Source organism: Porites lutea, chromosome 5 (assembly GCF_958299795.1).
Source record: "Porites lutea chromosome 5, jaPorLute2.1, whole genome shotgun sequence".
NCBI classification, from domain to species: Eukaryota; Metazoa; Cnidaria; class Anthozoa; order Scleractinia; family Poritidae; genus Porites; species Porites lutea.
In genome coordinates, this window is record NC_133205.1 from 10382863 (window position 1) to 10401736 (window position 18874).

Sequence of the window (18874 nt, forward strand, 5' to 3'; positions counted from 1 at the left end):
GTTGATCATGTTACCTACTTTTGTGGCTCAAAATGATACAAGTCTTGACATGACTTTATAGCTGAAAAAGAAATAACAATCCATTTTTCCTCTTTGAATCGGTTCAGTTTCCTCATCTAAGATAATAGGAGACGATCTTCGCAATCCCAGTCGGCATGCTGTTCACACTGGCTAGGCAGTTCGTCGGTTCGCGATCGTTACACACAGTACCCCACAAAATTGAAAAGGGAACCGAGGCCGGAAAACTTAGTTCTCTCGCTACATTATTGCTGAGCGCGATTCGAAATTAGCACACAAGCTCGAGTTACTGATAAGGAACAAACTGGACAATTTCAAGTTTGTCTTTCTTGTCAAATAACATCGCGGATAATCGACTGAGTCGCGGTCATGCAGAAACGCAGGCTGCTGATTGCAGACTGTGCAGACACTGCAGACTGTCCTGATTGTGCAGACTGCAGAGTGTAGGCTGTGCAGACTTCGCATCGCTAGACTGCAGCCTGTTCAGACTGCAGACTTTGCAGACCTTACAGACTGTCCAAACTGTGCAGACTATCCGGACGGCAGACTGCGCAGCCTGTGCAGACCACAGACTGCCCAGACTGCAGACAACGAAGACTGTTGATTGTTCAGACTGCGAAGACTGTCCAGACTGGAGACTATGAAGCGGACTGTTTTGACTGCAAAGACTACGCAGACTTTTGCAGGATGTGCCGACCGTGCAAACTGTGTGTGTGTGTTTTTTTTTTCACAAAAGCGTAACTTAACGTTTATTACCTACTTCGCAAGATACTCCAACAAAACCTTCTCTGCAATTGCAATAAAAAGTGTGATGGTTGAAGCTTGACACACACGTAGCTCCATTGCGGCACGGCGAGGAAACGCAAGAGGTCTGAAATAGTAATATTTCGAAATATCATCGAACATTTTCTACAAAAACAGATCAGTTATTTAGAGTAGATTATCACTGAATTTACAACTACCTTCAAGAAGGAACTTAAATGATGGGAGGTCTTGTTTCTTTTATACTTCTCGGGGTTGCTGTTCTTTTCAGAGGACAACAACTCGCACCAAATCTTTTCATCGGCTGCAGTTTCGATGGCGGCCAGATTAACAGACATGCAAGAAGGATTTCTCAAGCAATTAATGTTGCAGGCAAGCTTGTCGGAGACAGTGAATGTTTCAAGTCTAGGAACATTTAGATAGTGATGATCGTCTTGCATGAAAAAATCTTGGCGAAACCCGGAGTCCAAACCTGTAGAAAGGACAGTATTCAAAAAAATTCGAAAAACAGCAGAGTATCGAAAACGCTGAAAGTTATTAAAATATATTTTCAAAGCAAAAACGCCTTTATAGCGCAAAATGTTTTAAATCTAAAAAGAAGTTAATATTAGTGTTTTGTGGACACTTAAAAACACCAGGACAAGATTTTTAAAATTAATTCCTAAAATTTTTATAAAATTAATTCAATTTAATTTAGCAAAGAAAACCACGTTATTAAAAAATTGTGTTTTCAGATTTGTTATTTCAATTTGAGCGACAAAGAAAAGGGGCAATACAACCAGCAAAAAGAATCTTTTTTGGGCTCCAGTATGGTACGTGTATGAAAACCATAATCAAAAGCCCCTTTGTTCTATTCGGTATACTTTCGAAGCAAAAATCACTCGGAGAATTTATTAGCTTAAATATCACGCATCTCTTGAATCAAATTCGGTTTCTAGGTATCACTTTTATCATGAATATCGACTGAAAATAGTTTAATAATGTTTGTTCTTAGACGCCTTTAGACTCCTTTTGTTATCCGATGTATTGCCTAGTTTTGTTGTGCACTACACAGAATACAAAAAACTGAAAAGTTACTGACACAAACTTGTTGTGGCCGTTAAAAATGCCTGAAAAATAACAACTTCATAACAATAATAGGAACTGAGATAATCAAGCAAAACTGACCTTGTGTATAAGCTGTCTCAGCAAGTACTGACAGTAAAACTTTGAAAAGAAGAAACCAAGTGAATAATGAAGAACACATGGCCGGCGTCTAAAGTTACATTTTTGATATTACATTTATCTTAGACCAAGACTCTGCTGGAGAGTGGTTTGTTTTCAAATGTTAAAAACAATTTTTTGTCAGCACCAGCCAATGGCAGCTCAACCGACCTTCGTCAATTTCGCCAACCCTTAATATCATTAGTTTCCAACCTAGTCAAACCTTGCTTGCAAAATCTTAACAGGTACGTAATAAAAAAATATAGAGGATATTACACGGTGGCGAGAAGATATGAATTTTATGTTCGAGTGGCAAGAACAATATCTCACTCGTTCGCTTTGCTCACTCGTGAGATATTGTTCTTGCCACGAGAACATAAAATTCATATCTTCGAGCCAACGTGTAATGTTCTTTTTATTATATGGAGAAACCAATTCAACAAAAGCAAAAGGCGGGAATCGTGACGTCATTGAACGATACGACACTCACAAAGGTGACATACGGAAAATACGCCACTCGGGTCCCGGATGAAGTGGTTATGGAATCTACGAGTGGTTTAGTTCCCGGTAAAACACTCTCCTCCATATAATAAATAACAATATGTGATGGTTATCTTTTTGCTGTAATTATTGAAAAAAAGGTCGTAGTTTAGAGTTTTAAAAATCGCCAGTTTCCTTAGAAAACAGCATTGTCTCGGAATTTCTATGCATTAGAGACGGGGAGGAAAATCGATGGGAATCGATATTGTTCTTTGCTACCAAGAAGCGATGATTGTACGAAATCGTTGTTGCTTTGACAGTGGCCGTGTATTCTGATAAGATTGTATCTAATGTGGGTGAAATTTTTCGACTAGAAAGAAGTTATGTGAAAAATAAGAGGGAAAAAATGAAGTAAGGACCCTGCAAAATGGAAGTGGAAAGCACACTGTCTGATTTCAACAGACAAATAACGTTGGTAGGTTTAAAGGTGGCTTGTGGGAAAAATATATAGCCCTCGAGCAGGCTCACTCGAGCGATCACAGGTGGCCCAAGCGTAATATGGGCCACCTGTGGCGTAATATGAGAGTTTGTATGGGAAAAATAGAGTTTGAAACTTAGATGAAATAAGAAGTAAAAGCGATAAAAGTTATCAATAAAGTGTAAATATTGTCTCTTATTATTACATTGTCAGGTCAGATGATGTAAAAGTACTCAAATCGCGCTGAAACTTCGTAAAAACAAAGACAACGACTCCAGGTAACAATATTTACACTTTATTGATAGCTTTTATCGCTTTTACTTCATTTATTTCATGTAAGTTTCAAACTCTATTTTTCCCATACAAACTCTCGTATTACGCCACAGGTGGACCATATTACGCTTGGGCCACCTGTGGTGCGATTTCGGGGAAAATGTTTGCCGTGGAGACGACAGGCAGCGTCAGCCGGGGAGAATAATAAGGCGAGGAAATGGGCGAGTAAAATAATGGGGAGGGAATTTCCCCGAAATTTCACAAGTGAGTCTGCTCGTAGGCTAGTAGGAAATTAAAATGCCTCATCTTTCAGCTAGAGATGATACGTGGAGGGATACGATAGGAAATTTGGGTGGGCTAGTGGCACATCTTCCTATTTCAAACCATTCTTAAAAGATGAACAGTAAAAGAGACGACCTTGGTTCTAGTAGAGAAAGCTGTAGACAGGACAAACCTTTACCCTATTTCAGACCCAAAAATTTCGATAGTCGCATAAACAAAACAACTTTCTTTAATTTACCAAACATTTTTTGATGGTACATTTGTCATCTTCAGAATTACATATTGTACTATGTGAAATCGCCGTTGAATTTAAATCGCGCGCGATGTAACAGCTTAGTACCCATTACACAAACTAATACGTTATTAGACAAAGTATTACTTACGCTAACACACTCATTACAATTTTGATTTTATTACAATTTAAGACAGGAATTGTTAAATACACAGTATTGGATAGATAATATTAAATACAGGTTGTCGACTTAACCGAGTTATATCTACTTTGCAATAAATTTAAAATGATGTTAATTTTTTTGAAGAAATTCAGATAAACACTTCAGACAGCGTTTATCAAAAACCTCCCCCTTACCTCCCCCTTTAAGAACGTGCATTGTTTGGGATGATTTCCAAGGAAATAAGGAAATAAGAAGACTGAGACAAGCAACGATACTTTAATAACGAGAAAAAACAAGATGCTGATTGCCAGCTGCCTAATCTGGAGTTAAACCGTTGGGAGTTAATATTAAAATATTGTAACTGCATGTCATAAGAATTCCATGCGCTTGCATTGCTTTCGAGGCGAACTGGATCTGGTGGAGCGAACATGAAGGCCGAAGAAGACGCCAGTGAGCGGACGCGAAATTCGATAGTAACGAGATCTAGAGAAGCCATTGAATTATAAAACCGCATAAAGCCATTGTGGTTCGAAAGCAAACCAGAATAATAAGCTTCAATCGAGTGAACCATCTATTTCTCAGCTCTATCAGTTTCTTTCTTTTTTTCTTAGACTCCTGCGGGCAAAAAATGGATAGCGCTCGAGAAGCAACCTTTTAATTCTCATTACTGTGGTAAAATTATTTTACAAGCTTAAATTCAGATTAAAACAATTGTTATTTAATTTTCTCACCAGTTTATCACTACAGTTTCTTTAAAAGTCAATCCCTTGATTAACTCAACAGTTGCAGCTTGGTATAAATTTATAGAATCAATAGCTTACAACCCACTATTCCACATTCTTTATGTGGCTTATCCATTATCAACTCCTTTATATTACATATTGGGCTTATTATGTATAACGTTATATACATTAACCAAATACCATTCACGTTAAACGCAAAGCAAATCTCTACCCTCTACCCTCAAGGCAACCGAGACCACAGTTGAGGATCGAGAATGAAAAGTTACAAGATCGGGTAACACTACGTGGAGTTAACGAAGTTGATGCACGTTCGGCAAGTGTACGGAATCGCGCGATCGAAAGCGTATTAGTCATGGAAATAAAGGTTACTAAAGCACTCTATACATAACAAAGCATAAAATAATTGATAACGGCGACGGAAGGTTAACAAGAGCGCAAAAACATTCATGTGAATACTTAGTGTTAAAACGAAGATACACCTTTAAACAAGTCGGTATAAATTTGGTTTACAACATCATGGTGACAGCTACATTCCGTTTTTAGATTTTTAGGAGGTCAGTTTTGCGCGAAGCTCGCAAAGACATTTAAATGTTTGCTATAGCGCGCGTTCGAAGTAATCAGTAGTAAGTTTATAATGAAGATTAACGCAAGCCGAAGTAGTCAATGATAGTGGTCGAAAGTTACCGAAAGTACCCCGAAGGATTGCGAGGGTGTTCATTCACAAGTTGGCGATAGCGCGCGTTCCAAGTAATGGTATAAGTCTCTATGAAGATTGACGCCAGTCGAGGTAGTCAATGATAGTGGTCGAAAGTTACCTAAAGTACCCCCGAAAGATGGCGAGAGTTTACGATAGCGCCGGTTCTTTGAAATGGCAAGTAAACATGAAGATTTAACGCAGGCCGAAGAAGTCAACGATAGTGGTCAAAAGTTGTCGAAAGTAACCCCGAAAGATGGGGACAGTGTTCATTTCACTGAACGCAATTTTGTAAAGGCATTTTTACGCGAAATTCGATAGTAACGAGATCTAGAGGAGCTACTGAATTAAAACCGCATAAACCCTTTGTGGTTCGAAAGCAAACCAGAAAAATAAGCTTCAATCGAGTGAATCATCTATTTCTCAGCTACCTGCGGGCACAAAATGGATAGCGCTCGAGAAGCAACCTTTTAATTCTCATTACTGCGGTAAAATTATTTTACAAGCTTAAATTCAGATTAAAACAATTGTTATTTAATTTTCCCACCAGTTTATCACTGCAGTTTCTTTAAAAGTCAATCCCTTGATTAACTGAACAGTTGCAGCTTGGTATAAATTTATAGAAGCAATAGCTTACAACCCACTATTCCACATTCTTTATGTGGCTTATCCATTATCAACTCCTTTACATTACATATTGGGCTTATTATGTATAACGTTATATACATTAACCAAATCTCATTCTCTTAGCTTTAAACGCAAAGCAAATCTCTACCCTCTACCCTCAAGGCAACCGAGACCACAGTTGAGGATCGAGAATGAAAAGTTACAAGATCGGGTAACACTACGTGAAGTTAACGAAGTTGATGCACGTTCGCCAAGTGTACGGAATGACGCGATCGAAAGCGTATTAGTTATGGAAATAAAGGTTACTAAAGCACTCTATACACAACAAAGCATAAAATAATTGATAACGGCGACGGAATGTTAACAAGAGCGCAAAAACATTCATGTAAATACATAGTGTTAAAAAGAAGATACACCTTTAAACAAGTCGGTATAAATTTGGTTTAAAACATTATGGCGACAGCTAGAGGCCCTTTTTAGATTTACAGGAGGCCGGTTTTGCGCGAAGCTCGCAAAGACATTTAAATGTTTGCTATAGCGCGCGTTCGAAGTAATCAGTAGTAAGTTTATAATGAATATTAACGCAAGCCGAAGTAGTCAACAATAGTGGTCGAAAGTTACCGAAAGTACCCTGAAGGATTGCGAGGGTGCTCATTAACATTATAGTGTTCACAAGTTGGCGATAGCGCGCGTTCCAAGTAATGGTATAAGTCTCTATGAAGACTGACGCAAGCCGAAGTAGTCAATGATAGTGGTCGAAAGTTACCGAAAGTACCCCGAAGGATTGCGAGGGTGTTCATTAACATTATAGTGTTCACAAGTTGGCGATAGCGCGCGTTCCAAGTAATGGTATAAGTCTCTATGAAGATTGATGCAAGTCGAAGTAGTCAACGATACTGGTCGAAAGTTACCGAAAGTACCCCGAAGGGTGTTCATTAACATTTTAGTGTTCACAAGTTGGCGATAGCGCGCGTTCCAAGTAATGGTATAAGTCTCTATGAAGATTGATGCAAGTCGAAGTAGTCAACGATACTGGTCGAAAGTTACCGAAAGTACCCCGAAGGGTGTTCATTAACATTTTAGTGTTCACAAGTTGGCGATAGCGCGCGTTCGAAGTAATGGTACTCATAAGGTTCTATGAAGACTGACGCAAGTCGAAGTAGTCAATGATAGTGGTCGAAAGTTACCGAAAGTACCCCGAAGGATGGCAAGAGTATTCATTTTGACAAAGGCATATAGCCATTTACGATAGCGCCGGTTCGTAGAAATGGTAAGTAAACATGAAGACTTAACGCAGGCCGAAGAAGTCAAAGATAGTGGTCAAAAGTTGCCGAAAGTATCCCCGAAAGATGGGGACAGTGTTCATTTCAATGAACGCAATTTTGTAAAGGCATTACTGTAAGCGTTTACCATAGCGCGTGTTCGAAGTTATGGTAGGTCTAGTATATGAAGATTAACGCAAGCCAAAGTAGTCAACGAGTACCCCCGAAAAATGGCGAGAGTGTTCATTACAGTCATTTAAGTGTTTAGGAACACGAAGATTAACATTAAAGATATTTTGAATAGACCTATCCTTAATAATTTCAGAACACACAAAAAAAAGCCATTGTTGCCCAGTAGCAGTTGTTTCCGTAAGAAGGAAAGTCCTCCTTCGAAAATGTTGACTGCTACTGTAGCAGAATTCTACAAAGTTTTATTTAGCTTTTATATTACTGGAAAAAAAAATTGTTAGATTAATTTTCTAAAGTATTTCATCTTGATCGCTACATCTTCACTTTAGCTGTATCGTAACACGCAGGCATTTCTTCAGATGTCCAACTTGAGAAACACGTCCTAAAACAGAAGAAAGTGCAATGTTTATCAGTAGACTGTAGAAATAGAGAAATTTGAGTACTGGTTATTTTGTGCTCTTGTTTTTCACGTTGGTTAGTTATTTAAGTGATTTACAGTCTAACAGCCCGTTATTTTTTGGACCGCCCCTGTTCGAACCCTGTTGTAAAAACTGGGGTTATTCAATTCTTCTCAAGAGATAACGTACCTTTCATTATTGGTGTTGTTTCATCAGCTAGTACAGGTTCCACCAGATGACGATTTTTCAATCTTTGTAAACTATAAAAAAGGAACCTGAACTCAGTAAATATAACGACCAAAGTAAGTATCTGTTAGCAAAATATATATAAAGAATCTCAACGATAAAAAATTCAGGTACTTCTGCCAAACCCAACATCATTTTCGGGTTTAAACGTACTTTTTGCAATAAGCACATATAAGAAACTTATTTTTCTGGCTCCCGTTTGCTATAGAGATAAATGAGTTCATTTCAGTCGTTCACTTCTTTGTTCTCTATTCTCTCACTAGCAAACGACGCCGGGTACTACACATACGATGTTGTGCTCTTATTCTAGAGTATATCAATCCGAACTCCTCGAGCTCCTCGTGGTGCTCGACATCTAGGCCTAAGGAGAAAACCGGGGATTAATGCAAAGAAACATATCCATTATACCTGAAGCGTAGAAAACGCCTCCCCACGTGATGAACAAAAATAACCGGGTAGATTCAATCTAGAAAATAAAAAAGCTAAAGAAAAAGAAACAAGCGCTTAGAGGATGTTACCAACAGACGTAAATTGAACTAATACAACCTATTTTGATTTGCACCGATAAGGGATATAGATAAGAAATGAAGTTTAACGCCCACTAAAAATATCTGACCATCAGCAGATATTCTTAGTGGGCCGAGACATAAAAAATCATATCAATAAAGACAAGTCGACTCTCACTGTACCCTCAAATAGCATTTTCCCTGTAACAACAACTGCGCAAAATCGTAAAGTTACACTGTAAATACAATAAATTCATTTCCGACGTCTCCACTTAGATATATTTAAAGCGTCCAGCAAAAGCCTTGTTATAACCTGCAAAGATATAACAGTGGAGAGTCAAACACTTAAATAATTTCCAGGTTCAAATCTATGTTTACTAAGTGAAATATACAATTTGAATCATTACAGTTATTATCTTTTTATGGTATCTAATCATCTAATGGTATATCAGTAATAATAATAATAACAATAACAATTATAATAATAGTAATAATTCTATTAAAAGTTTATTAACAGATCCATGAAGTGTCTCTTCCATGTTAAATGAAATTATACGCAATTAAAAATAAATTAAATTAAAGTGAAAACAGTTCTCTCCTCAAATAAAATGATAGTGACTGCAAATCCCATTGGCCCTAGTTAAGAGTAGATATCAGGCAAAGACATTACGGGAGTTCTCATATCTTCTCAAGTGGAAACTTTCTAAGGGTATATCTCATTGGTCCTAATTAACAGCAGATTTCAGGCAAATGCAATTCGGTGTTCTTCTTCTCAGACTAAGGAGCTTCAGTCTCCCTTGATTGCTGGGTTGGAATCCCAGTTTATCTAATTTTAATAGTAAGTAATAACTACGATAGACTGAAGTATCAGTCCAGGGAACTCCTGACTCCATTGCTTGCTGGGTTGGAGTCCCAGTTTATCTAATTTTAATAGTAAGTAATAACTATGATAGACTGAAGTATCAGTCCAGGAAGCCCCTGAATCCCTTGCTCGCTGGGTTGGAATACCACTTTATCTAGTTTTAATAGTAAGTTTCATCTATTATTGACTAAAGTATCAGTCCAGGGAGCTCCTCTCTCCCTTGCTTGCTGGGCTAGGATCCCAGTTTATCTAGTTTTAATAGTATTAGTTTCATCTATTATTGACTGAAGTATCAGCCCAGGAAGCACTTGTCTCCCTTTCTTGCTGGGTTGGAATCCCTGTTTATCTAGTTTTAATAAAAAGTTACATCTATTATTGACGAAAGTATCAGTCCAAGGAGCTTCTGTCTGTCTTGCTTACTGGGTTGAAATCCCAGTTTATCTAGTTTTAATAGTAAGTTTCACCTATTATTGACTGAAGTATCAGTCCAGGAAGCTCCTGTCTCCTTTGCTTGCTGGGTTGGAATCCCAGTTTATCTAGTTTTAATAGTAAGTTTTATCTATTATAGACTGAAGTATCAGTCCAGGGAGCTCCTGTCTCCCAGCTTGCTTCCTGGGCTGGAATCCCAGTTTATCTAGTTTTAATAGTAAGTTTCATTTATTATTAACTGAAGTATCAGTCCGGGAGCTCCTGTCTACCTTGCTTGCTGGGTTAGAATCCCAGTTTATCTAGTTTTAAAAGTAAATTTCATCTATTATTGACTGAAGTATCAGTCCAGGGAGCTCCTGTCTCCCTTGCTTGCTGGGTTGGAATCCTAGTTTATCTAGTTTTAACAGTAAGTTTCATCTATTATTGACTGAAGTATCAGTCCAGGAAGCTGCTGTCTCCCTTACTTGCTGGGTTGGAATCCCAGTTTATCTAGTGTTAATACTAAGTTTTATCAAATATTGACTGAAGTATCAGTCCAGGGAGCTCCTGTCTCCCTTGCTTGCTGGGTTCGAATCCCAGTTTATCTAGTTTTAATAGTAAGTTTCATCTATTATTGACTGAAGTATCCGAGTCCAGGAAGCTGCTGTCTCCCTTGCTTGCTGGGTTGGAATCCCAGTTTATCTAGTGTTAATACTAAGTTTTATCAAATATTGACTGAAGTATCAGTCCAGGGAGCTCCTGACTCCCTTGCTTGCTGGGTTGGAAACCCATTTTATATAATTATAATAGTAAGTTTTTTCTATTATTGACTGAAGTATCAGTCCAGGGAGCTCCTGTCTCCCTTGCTTGCTGGGTTGGAATCCCAGTTTATCTAGTTTTAATAGTAATTCTATCTATTCTTGACTGAAGTATCAGTCCAGAGAGCTCCTGTCTCCATTGCTTGCTGGGTTGGAATCCCAGTTTATCTAGTTTTAAGAGTAAGATTCATCTATTATTGATTGAAGTATCAGTCCCGGAGCTCCTGTCTTCCTTGCTTGCTGGGTTTGAATCCCAGTTTATCTAGTTTTTATAGTAAGTTTCATCTATTATTGACTGAAGTATCAGTCCAAGCAGCTCCTGTCTCCCTTGCTTGCTGGGTTGGAATCCCAGTTTATCTAGTTTTAAGAGTAAGTTTCATCTATTAATGACTGAAGTATCGGTCCGGGAGCTCCTGTCTCCCTTGCTTAATTGGTTGGAAACCCAGTTTATCTAGTTTTAATAGTAAGTTTCATCTATTATTGACTAAAGTATCAGTCCAGGGAGCTCCTGTCTCCCTTGTTTGCTGGGCTGGAATCCCAGTTTATCTAGTTTTAATAGTAAGTTTCATCTATTAATGACTGAAGTATCAGTCCAGGAAGCTCCTGTCTCCCTTGCTTGCTGGGTTGGAATCCCATTTTATCTAGTTTTAATAGTAAGTTTCATCTATTATTGACTGAAGTATCAGTCCAGGGAGCTCCTGTCTCCCTTGCTTGCTGGGTTCGAATCCCAGTTTATCTACTTTTAATAGTAAGTTTCACCTATTATTGACTGAAGTATCAGTCCAGGGAGCTCCTGTCTCCCTTGCTTGCTGGGTTGGAATCCCAGTTTATCTACTTTTAATAGTAAGTTTCACCTATTATTGACTGAAGTATCAGTCCAGGGAGCTCCTGTCTCCCTTGCTTGCTGGGTTGGAATCCCAGTTTATCTACTTTTAATAGTAAGTTTCACCTATTATTGACTGAAGTATCAGTCCAGGGAGCTCCTGTCTCCCTTGCTTGCTGGGTTGGAATCCCAGTTTATCTACTTTTAATAGTAAGTTTCACCTATTATTGACTGAAGTATCAGTCCAGGGAGCTCCTGTCTCCCTTGCTTGCTGGGTTGGAATCCCAGTTTATCTAGTTTTAATACTAAGTTTCATCTATTATTGACTGAAGTATCAGTGCAGGGAGCTGCTGTCTCCCTTTTTTGCTGGGTTGGAATCCCAGTTTATCTAGTTTTAATAGTAAGTTTTATCTATTCTTGACTGAAGTATCAGTCCGGGAGCTCCTGTCTCCCTTGGTTGCTGGGCTGGAATCCCAGTTACCCTAAGTGCATATTATATGAAAATCAGTGATAATCTTCTTAGAGCAACAACTCTTTCCAAGAAAATCTGAAATTATACCTACAATAAATGAGATTTTTTTTATTTAAAGAAAAACAAAAAAAAAATTTCAAGGCTCGAAAAAACCCGTTTCGTTACAGAAGCTGAGATATGGCATGACCTAAAGAAAAGGGTGTATGGCCTGTGCAGTATCCGAGACGCACGTGAGTGCAACGGCCATATAAATTGGGGGACCTCCGCTTGCGTCCAAACCGGGACACCTGGGCATGAGCGCTTACAACAGACTTGTTTCGTGACAGAAGCTGAGATATGGCATGACCCGATGAGCGGTACACCGCTACGGCCCGTGCAGTATCACTCGTAAAGCTCTGCACCACTGCAGAATGAGTCGATAAGCACTTGAGTGCAACGGCCGTTTTCTTATCAGGCGCCCAATACATCACCTGTCGGTCAGAGGCGACCACCCAGACCTCGGTGTAACTGATGGCTCAGTACCACTCTCACCGCATAAGTAGACAAGCACCCTGTGGAACGCACGAAACCCTCCACCTGGCTTGAGGCCACTGTATTGGCAACAATAAGCCAACTTTGTTTTTGGAATCCCCTTTTTCTACTTATGGCTGCTATTAAATTTATTGAAAGAATTGCTGCTGCTCGAACAGTATAATACTATCAATAATAATTAAAGCTAAGGTGTAATGCACCTCATTTAGTTCTAGAATTAGGGTATTAAAGGTTCAACTACATGCATAATAGACTCTAGTGTGACTCCAGGTATTACTTACCTAGCTTGCTGCATTGGAATCCCAGTAAATGCTTTCTTCTAACAGTAAGTTTCATCTCTCATTGACTGAAGTATCAGTCCAGGGAGCCCCTGTCTCCCTTGCTTGCAGGGTTGGAATCCCAGTATATCTAGTTTTAATAGTACATTTTATCTGTTATTGACTGAAGTATCAGTCCAGGGAGCTCCTGTCTCCCTTGCTTGCTGAGTTGGAATCCCAGTTTATCCAGTTTTAATAGTAAGTTTCATCTATTATTGACTGAAGTATCAGTCCAGGGAGCTCCTGTCTCCCTTGCTTGCTGGGTTGGAATGCCAGTTTATCTAGTTTTAATAGTAAGTAATAACTATTAAAGACTGAAGTATCAGTCCAGGGAGCTCATGTCTCCATTGCTTGCTGGGTTGGAATCCCAGTTAATCTACTTTTAATAGTAAGTAATAACACTATTAAACACTGAAGTATCAGTCCAGGGAGCTCCTGTCTCCATTGCTTGCAGCATTGGAATCCCAGTTTATCTAGTTTTAACAGTAAGTTTCATCTATTAATGACTGAAGTATCAGTCCAGGGAGCCTCTGTCTCCCTTGCTTGCTGGGTTGGAATCCCAGTTTTTCTAGTGTTAATACTAAGTTTTATCAAATATTGACTGAAGTATCAGTCCAAGGAGCTGCTGTGTCAATTGCTTGCTGGGTTGGAATCCCATTTTATCTAGTTTTAATAGTAAGTTTTATCTATTATTGACTGAAGAATCAGTCCAGGGAGCTCCTGTCTCCCTTGCTTGCTGGGTTGGAATCCCTGTTTACCTACTTTTAATAGTAAGTTTCATCTATTATTGACTAAAGTATCAGTCCAGGGAGCTCCTGTCTCCCTTGCTTGCTGGGTTGGAATCCCAGTTTATCTAGTTTTAATAGTAATTTTATCTATTATTGACTGAAGTATCAGTCCAGAGAGCTCCTGTCTCCCTTGCTTGCTGGGTTGGAATCCCAGTTTATCTAGTTTTAAGAGTAAGTTTCATCTATTATTGACTGAAGTATCAGTCCGGGAGCTGCTGTCTCCCTTGCTTGCTGGGTTAGAATCCCAGTTTATCTAGTTTGAATAGTAAGTTCCATCTATTATTGACTGAAGTATCAGTCCAGGGAGCTGCTGTCTCCCTTGCTTGATGGGTTGGAATCCCAGTTTATCTAGTTTTAATAGTAAGTTTCATCTATTAATGACTGAAGTATCAGTCCAGGAAGCTCCTGTCTTCCTTGCTTGCTGGGTTGGAATCCCAGTTTATCTAGTTTTAATAGTAAGTTTCATCTATTATTGACTGAAGTATCAGTCCTGGGAGCTCCTGTCTCCCTTGCTTGATGGGTTGGAATCCCAGTTTATCTAGTTTTAATAGTAAGTTTCATCTATTAATGACTGAAGTATCAGTCCAGGAAGCTCCTGTCTTCCTTGCTTGCTGGGTTGGAATCCCAGTTTATCTAGTTTTAATAGTAAGTTTCATCTATTATTGACTGAAGTATCAGTCCTGGGAGCTCCTGTCTCCCTTGCTTGCTGGGTTGGAATCCTAGTTTATCTAGTTTTAATAGTAAGTTTCATCTATTATTGACTGAAGTATCAGTCCAGGGAGCTCCTATCTCCCTTGCTTGCTGGGTTGGAATCCCAGTTTATCTAGTTTTAATACTAAGTTTCATCTATTATTGACTGAAGTAGCAGTAAAGGGAGCTGCTGTCTCCCTTTCTTGCTGGGTTGGAATCCCAGTTTATCTAGTTTTAATAGTAAGTTTTATCTATTCTTGACTGAAGTATCAGTCCGGGAGCTCCTGTCTCCCTTGGTTGCTGGGCTGGAATCCCAGTTACCCTAAGTGCATATTACTTTGAAAATCAGTGATAATCTTCTTAGAGCAACAACTCTTTCCAAGAAAATCTGAAATTATACCTACAATAAATGAGATTTTTTTTATTTAAAGAAAAACAAAAAAAAAATTTCAAGGCTCGAAAAAACCCGTTTCGTTACAGAAGCTGAGATATGGCATGACCTAAAGAAAAGGGTGTATGGCCTGTGCAGTATCCGAGACGCACGTGAGTGCAACGGCCATATAAATTGGGGGACCTCCGCTTGCGTCCAAACCGGGACACCTGGGCATGAGCGCTTACAACAGACTTGTTTCGTGACAGAAGCTGAGATATGGCATGACCCGATGAGCGGTACACCGCTACGGCCCGTGCAGTATCACTCGTAAAGCTCTGCACCACTGCAGAATGAGTCGATAAGCACTTGAGTGCAACAGCCGTTTTCTTATCAGGCGCCCAATACATCACCTGTCGGTCAGAGGCGACCACCCAGACCTCGGTGTAACTGATGGCTCAGTACCACTCTCACCGCATAAGTAGACAAGCACCCTGTGGAACGCACGAAACCCTCCACCTGGCTTGAGGCCACTGTATTGGCAACAATAAACCAACTTTGTTTTTGGAATCCCCTTTTTCTACTTATGGCTGCTATTAAATTTATTGAAAGAATTGCTGCTGCTCGAACAGTATAATACTATCAATAATAATTAAAGCTAAGGTGTAATGCACCTCATTTAGTTCTAGAATTAGGGTATTAAAGGTTCAACTACATGTATAATAGACTCTAGTATCACTCCAGGTATTACTTATCTACCTTGCTGCATTGGAATCCCAGTAAATGCTTTCTTCTAACAGTAAGTTTCATCTCTCATTGACTGAAGTATCAGTCCAGGGAGCCCTTGTCTCCCTAGCTTGCAGCGTTGGAATCCCAGTTTATCTAGTTTTAATAGTACGTTTTATCTATTATTGACTGAAGTATCAGTCCAAGGAGCTCCTGTCTCCCTTGCTTGCTGGGTTGAAATCCCAGTTTATCTACTTTTAATAGTAAGTTTCATCTATTATTGACTAAAGTATCAGTCCAGGGAGCTCCTGTCTCCCTTGCTTGCTGGGTTGGAATCCCAGGTTATCTACTTTTAATACTAAGTTTCATCTATTATTGACTGAAGTATCAGTCCAGGGAGCTCCTGTCTCCCTTGCTTGCTGGGTTGGAATCTCAGTTTATCTAGTTTTAATAGTAAGTTTTATCTATTATTGACTGAAGTATCAGTCCAGGGAGCTCTTGTCTCCCTTGCTTGCTTGGTTGGAATCCCAGTTTGTCTAGTTTTAATAGTAAGTAATAACTATTAAAGACTGAAGTATCAGTCCAAGGAGCTCCTGCCTCCCTTGCTTGCTGAGTTGGAATCCCAGTTTATCTAGTTTTAATAGTAAATTTCATCTATTAATGACTGAAGTATCAGTCCAGGGAGTTCCTGTCTCCCTTGCTTGCTGGGTTGGAATCCCAGTTTATCTAGTTTTAATAGTAAGTTTCATCTATTATTGACTGAAGTATCAGTCCAGGGAGCTCTTGTCTCCCTTGCTTGCTGGATTGGAATCCCAGTTTGTCTAGTTTTAATAGTAAGTAATAACTATTATAGACTGAAGTATCAGTCTAGGGAGCTCTTGTCTCGCTTGCTTGCAGGGTTGGAACCCGAGTTTATCTTCTTTTAATAGTAAGTAATAACACTATTAAAGACTGAAGTATAAGTCCAGGGAGCTCCTGTCTCCCTTGCTTGCTGGGTTGGAATCCCAGTATATCTAATTTTAACAGTAAGTAATAGCTATTAAAGATGGAGGTATCAGTCCTGGGAGCTCCTGTATCCTTGCTTGCTGGGTTGGAATGCCAGTTTATCGAATTTCAATAGTAAGTAATAACACTATTAAAGACTGAAGTATCAGTCCAGGGAGCTCCTGTCTCGCTTGCTTGCTGGGTTGGAATCCCAGTTTATCTACTTTTAATAGTAAGTAATAACACTATTAAAGACTGAAGTATCAGTCCAGGGAGTTTGTGTCTCCCTTGCTTGCTTCGTTGGAATCCCAGTTTATCTAATTTTAATAGTAAGTAATAACAATATTATAGACTGAAGTATCAGTCCAGGGAGCTCCTGTCTCGCTTGCTTGCTGGGTTGGAATCCCAGTTTATCTACTTTAAATAGTAAGTAATAACACTATTAAAGACTGAAGTATCAGTCCAGGGAGCTCCTGTCTCCCTTGCTTGCTGGGTTGGAATCCCAGTTTATCTAATTTTAATAGTAAGTAATAACACTATTATAGACTGAAGTATCAGTCTAGGGAGCTCCTGTCTCGCTTGCTTGAAAGGTTGGAATCTTAGTTTATCTAATTTCAATAGTAAGTAATAACAGTATTAAAGACTGAAGTAACAGTCCAGGGAGCTCCTGTCTCCCTTGCTTGCTGGGTTGGAATCCCAGTTTATCTAATTTTAATAGTAAGTAATAACTATTAAAGATGGAGGTATCAGTCCAGGGAGCTCCTGTCTCGCTTGCTTGCTGGGTTGGAATCCCAGTTTATCTAATTTCAATAGTAAGTAATAACAGTATTAAAGACTGAAGTAACAGTCCAGGGAGCTCCTGTCTCCGTTGCTTGCTGGGTTGGAATCCCAGTTTATCTAAGTTTAATAGTAAGTAATAACTATTAACGACTGAAGTATCAGTCCAGGGAGCTGCTCTCTCCCTTGCTTGCTGGGTTGGAATCCCAGTTTATCTAAGTTTAATAGTAAGTAATAAGTATTAAAGACTGAAGTTTCAGTCCAGGGAGCTCTTGTCTACCTTGCTTGCTGGGTTGGAATCCCAGTTTATCTACACAGTTTTAATAGTAAGTTGTAACTATCATAGACTGAAGTTTCAGTCCAGGGAGCTCCTGTCTCCCTTGCTTGTTGGGTTGGAAATGCCAGGTTATCTAGTGTTTTTAAAAATCGTAAGTTAAAAATAGTAAGTGCCATTTATTATAGACTAAGGTATTAGTCCAGGGAGGAGCATTGCTTTTTGTGTGTTTCCATAGTGTTATCTGGCATAAAACCTTTATGCAAAACTACTGCCAATGGGGAGAGGTTATTAACTTTATATAAATATTATGTATTATGTCATAGTTTAGGGAGCAGCTGTCTCCCATTTTTGGTGAGTTGGAATCCCAGTTGTAAATGTAAATTGCTTTTTATAAATATCAGAATTTTTATGTATTCTAATACTTCAAGGAAGGTCCTTAGGAGCCATAATTTATTAAGTCACTAAATAAAGATCGGGATTGGGGTTGTTACAAGCTCCAAGCTCTTACCATTTTGAAAATATCCTGGTTTAGTTGGGTCAGCACTGTACAATTAATGACTGTACTTCTGTTAGATTGTTTTTAGATTGTTACCTACATGAGTGAAGAAGACAAAAAAGAATTAGTAAAAGCATAACAAAATGATGATGTCAGATATGATTTGTTGAAATACTCTTTATCTGGCAGTCACAATTTCATTGTGATAGGTTTTTGAAATCAGTGATTACCTATCATAAGTTAGGTTCCCTAGCCTTAGCTAGTACATAATATCCCTAACCATGATTGGATTTATTTATCTAATTTAAAGCAAGGAAAATTATTGGCACATAATTAAGACCTTTCAAATCATTTTGTTTTTGGAGCCCGCACGTTTGAAACAACTTTAATATACCTTCACTTCTCTTAGATTGAGTTATCTAAAAAGAGTAATCAAAACTTATGCGCAGAGCAAAACAAAGTACCCAATAAAAAAGGAAGCTAACTCTCTCTCTCGGCGATTCACGCGTAGCCCTAGTATTTAAACCGTGGCTGCTTATTTGTGTTATTTACAAAAGTGACTGAAATCCCAGGAGTGTGCCCCCCGGTTCTCCAAGTCCTGACCATTTGTAGACCAAAAAGGTGCAAAAACCATACCCTTTGGGGTGGCACATACCTAGTTGGCTTATATAAGGGGGATTACTCCCCAGGAGAAAATCCATGTATCTTAAAAATTCTGTCCACGGGCCTGGGTGTCTTTAAATGCTTCATTTGGTCGAGGCACTTTGAAAAGGAAAGAATTGGTTTGAAGGGTTGATATTAAACCAAAACAGTTCAAAGGCGCTTAAATAAAAAGTTGTACGACTCTCTTCAGTTAACGAAAAAGGGAATAATTTTTTAAATTTTAGTAAGTGGATGCAGTCTAAGAAGACAGCATGTCACAATATTATTTCTACTTTCTATTCTCGAACACTCATGTCCCATTTTAGTCTATTTGCTC

The 18874-nt window shown here is 38.9% G+C and overlaps 1 protein-coding gene and 1 long non-coding RNA gene across 2 annotated transcripts in view; both read right to left on the reverse strand.

The window, feature by feature from the left end:
• The window catches only part of LOC140937888 (uncharacterized), a 4229-nt gene extending 2203 nt beyond the window's left edge, over window positions 1-2026 (reverse strand). Inside the window, exons 1-4 of the mRNA XM_073387460.1 lie at window positions 1948-2026; window positions 975-1252; window positions 775-889; window positions 19-61 (exon numbers count right to left, since the gene is read on the reverse strand). Coding sequence (XP_073243561.1) covers window positions 19-61; window positions 775-889; window positions 975-1252; window positions 1948-2026 — 515 coding nt within the window. The remainder of the gene's footprint in view (window positions 1-18; window positions 62-774; window positions 890-974; window positions 1253-1947) is intronic.
• Window positions 2027-8003: 5977 nt separating this feature from the next.
• Window positions 8004-17993, reverse strand: LOC140936251 (uncharacterized). Its single transcript, XR_012165368.1, has 3 exons — window positions 17908-17993; window positions 8459-8532; window positions 8004-8064 (listed from the first exon to the last, which is right to left on the reverse strand). It is a non-coding gene; the product is annotated as an uncharacterized lncRNA (long non-coding RNA).
• Between the last annotated feature and the right edge of the window lie 881 nt (window positions 17994-18874).